At 39.1% G+C, this 2969-nt stretch overlaps 1 protein-coding gene across 1 annotated transcript; it reads right to left on the minus strand.

The window, feature by feature from the left end:
- Positions 1–1013: 1013 nt before the first annotated feature.
- LOC101576081 (olfactory receptor 10AG1-like) lies at positions 1014–1991 on the minus strand. Its single transcript, XM_004646939.1, has one exon. The coding sequence runs from the start codon at positions 1989–1991 to the stop codon at positions 1014–1016; it is 978 nt and encodes a 325-aa protein (XP_004646996.1).
- Positions 1992–2969: the final 978 nt, after the last annotated feature.

Here is a 2969-nt window from a genome sequence, read left to right on the forward strand (position 1 = left end):
CATATGCCACAGTAATCTGAACATTTGGAGCTCAAACTTTATGACAGACATGACATTGACAATCCCTGAAATGCACCCTCACACCCTTATGTACTCAGTGATTAAATTTCTTAAAAATCAAGGTTTTTAACTTCCTAGATAGGCCCCATTATTGACTCGAGTACACTAGACAGAGAGAATTTATCTGATTTCCTCACTGCCGTGTGTTTAAAATATGATCAAATTCAAGATCTATTACACAATGGCTAAAGAGTTCAAGATCTCCAACATATAAACAAAAATTAATGATTAAAAATATCAAAATGGTTACCTCCTTGATTTGGCTATTACACATTATAGCCAAATACGTATCAAAGTGCCATCATAAGCCCAAAAGTTGCATAAATATTACGTATGCATAAAAATAACTGTCTTCTTTGATGATGGAAGTATGTCATTGTCCACCCAGTACCACAAAAACGTTCTACTAGCCAGGATTTACACATCAATGAAAACGTTGATGAATAACCACAGAAAATATTGTGATGTCACTCTTGACCTCAACACTGTTTATGAAGCTTAGTCTTGAGCCTCTTCATTTATATGCCCCTCAGTACAGCAGTCATTGATTAGAAGCCCATGAAGTACTAGCAATTCACTCTGCTCAATTTAACAGACTCAAATAACATTATTTTCTGTGAGATATATTGCAGAAGGAGATAAAAAGATGAGTAACTTTTTTGCAAAACAAATAGAGTTTTTTCAGAAATATGGAAAATACTAAAACCTCACAAGCATGTGCTATTTCAAATAATTCAGGTTGGCCTTGCTAGTTTTGCTTCACTTTCATAGAAGCTGCTTTTACACCTAAGATAGTAATGATATTTGGAAATAAATGGGTTGAAAACAAATATATTGAATTAATGTGAGATTAAAAACATGACTACAGCCATTCATAAGAACTCAGAGTGCTAAGAACACTGCAGAAGAATTAAAAGGAATTTATAGAGACTGTAGCAAATAAAAATATAATTTTACAAAGTCATGAGTTTGGAGTCACAAAAAAAACATTTTAGAAGGAATTTTTTCAATGCCACCATAACATCTTTGTTTCTCAAACAATATATCATGGGATTAAACATCGGTGTAACAATGGTATAGAAAAGAGAAATGAATTTGTCTGTTTCTGTAGATTGAATAGATTTTGGTCTCAAATATGTAATTATGCCTGATCCAAAGAACAAAGCAACAACCATCAGATGGGAAGAGCAGGTGGAGAAGGCCTTGGCATGCCCAGTGGTGGTCGGCAGCTTCAGAATGGTTGAGATGATTTTCACATAAGATCCAAGGATCAACAGGAAGGGAATCGTGACAACCAGAAGCGCAATGACGTGAATCAGCATCTCAATAAAAAAAGTATCTCCACACACGAGAGTGAGGACTGCAGGTATGTCACAGAAAAAGTGGTGCAGCTGGTTGCGTCCACAGAAAGGGAGAGAGAAGATGCAGTAGGTGAACCCGATGTGAACTGGGATCCCACTTACCCAGCAGCCACCTGCCAGCTGGATGCACACCTTGTTGCTCATGACGAGAGGGTACAGCAGTGGTCTGCAGATAGCGACATACCGGTCATAAGCCATGGCAGTGAGAATAAAGCACTCAGTGAGCCCTAGGACCAGAAAGACGTACATCTGCATAGCACAGGCCAGAAAAGAAATGCTTCTAGTGTGTCGACAGAGGTCTGCTAGTAGTCTGGGGATAGTGACTGACACATAGCATATTTCCAAAAAGGAAAAATTCCCAAGGAAAAAGTACATGGGTGTCTGCAGGGAAGGGTCAGTCTTGGTGATGATGAGAATGAGGCTATTTCCTATCAGAATAATCACATATATTACTAGAAAGAGCCCAAAAAGAAATCCTTGCAGATTGGGAATATCAGAGAAACCAAGTAAGATGAATTCCACCAAGGCAGTTTGATTTCTCTGGGAAGGGTTTTGTTCTGTGGATCCCATCTATGAAGAAAATGAACCCAGAGATTTGAAGTCCTTCAATCCACTAGGCTCAGCTGCAAACTGGGCAGCATGGGTGATGTCGGGGTGCCAACTCAGGAGAGATACCCAGCTCTGTTTGTGTGGTTTTATATTTACAGATGTATTGCAAGTGCAGAGTCCTCAGTCTCCAGATGTCCAGAGAGGGTATAATCATGAATTCTGTTGATCTTGCTCATAATAAAGAGTAAAAGGACATGATAGCAAAATACTGCAAAACAAACAGAAACAGTAAAACATGAGAATCTTTACAGAGGGCCAGAAGTGCTTCCACCAATATTTGCCACTACTTAGTAAGAAATGTTTCTCTGCCCTGGCCAATATATCCTGTAACGCTTTTCTTTCTCCCCATAACCTTCGCACTTACAACTAGCTTGTGTATGTTTTGCTTTCCCTTTTGAGTTTCTGTTTTCCCAGTGAACTGCACATCAGGTAGCAGCCCAAGAGCAAAGAGTTCCGTCAGTAAGAGTCCACTTCCCAGAATAATTCAGGCCAGCCCAGGGCTTGGTAAGCCAGGACACTTATGTTCTTAGAAAAGCCTTAGAATCAGACTGAAGAAGGAATTTTTTTTTTTGGGCTAGTCCAGGCTGCCTTAAGGGCAGGTCGGGTATGGCTTGCACAGCTGGGGACCAAACCACAGTCCCTGTGCCTGACTGTATTTGCTCAAGCAGCGCTTTAAATAACTGAGCTAACTGGCAAGCCCCCAGAAACAGCCTGAAAAAGAGACTGAACAGTAATTTTTCCATCATCCACAGAAATATAATTGTTTTTCACTCATAAAAATGTATATTATAAAGAATGAATCATAAAAATCATATGCTCACTGAATGAATTTTTTAAAACTAAGCTCTGAACTCCATCGTAACCCGCACTGAACTTAATGACTCCATTCTTACTATGAATTTTATGCTTTACATTATCATTGGGAAAATTTAGAGGCTT

Source organism: Octodon degus, unplaced genomic scaffold (assembly GCF_000260255.1).
Source record: "Octodon degus isolate 3935 unplaced genomic scaffold, OctDeg1.0 scaffold00283, whole genome shotgun sequence".
NCBI lineage: Eukaryota > Metazoa > Chordata > Mammalia > Rodentia > Octodontidae > Octodon > Octodon degus.

Excerpts from the sequence above, each read along its gene's own strand:
- LOC101576081 (XM_004646939.1), bottom strand. The coding sequence starts at position 1,991 with ATGGGATCCACAGAACAAAACCCTTCCCAGAGAAATCAAACTGCCTTG.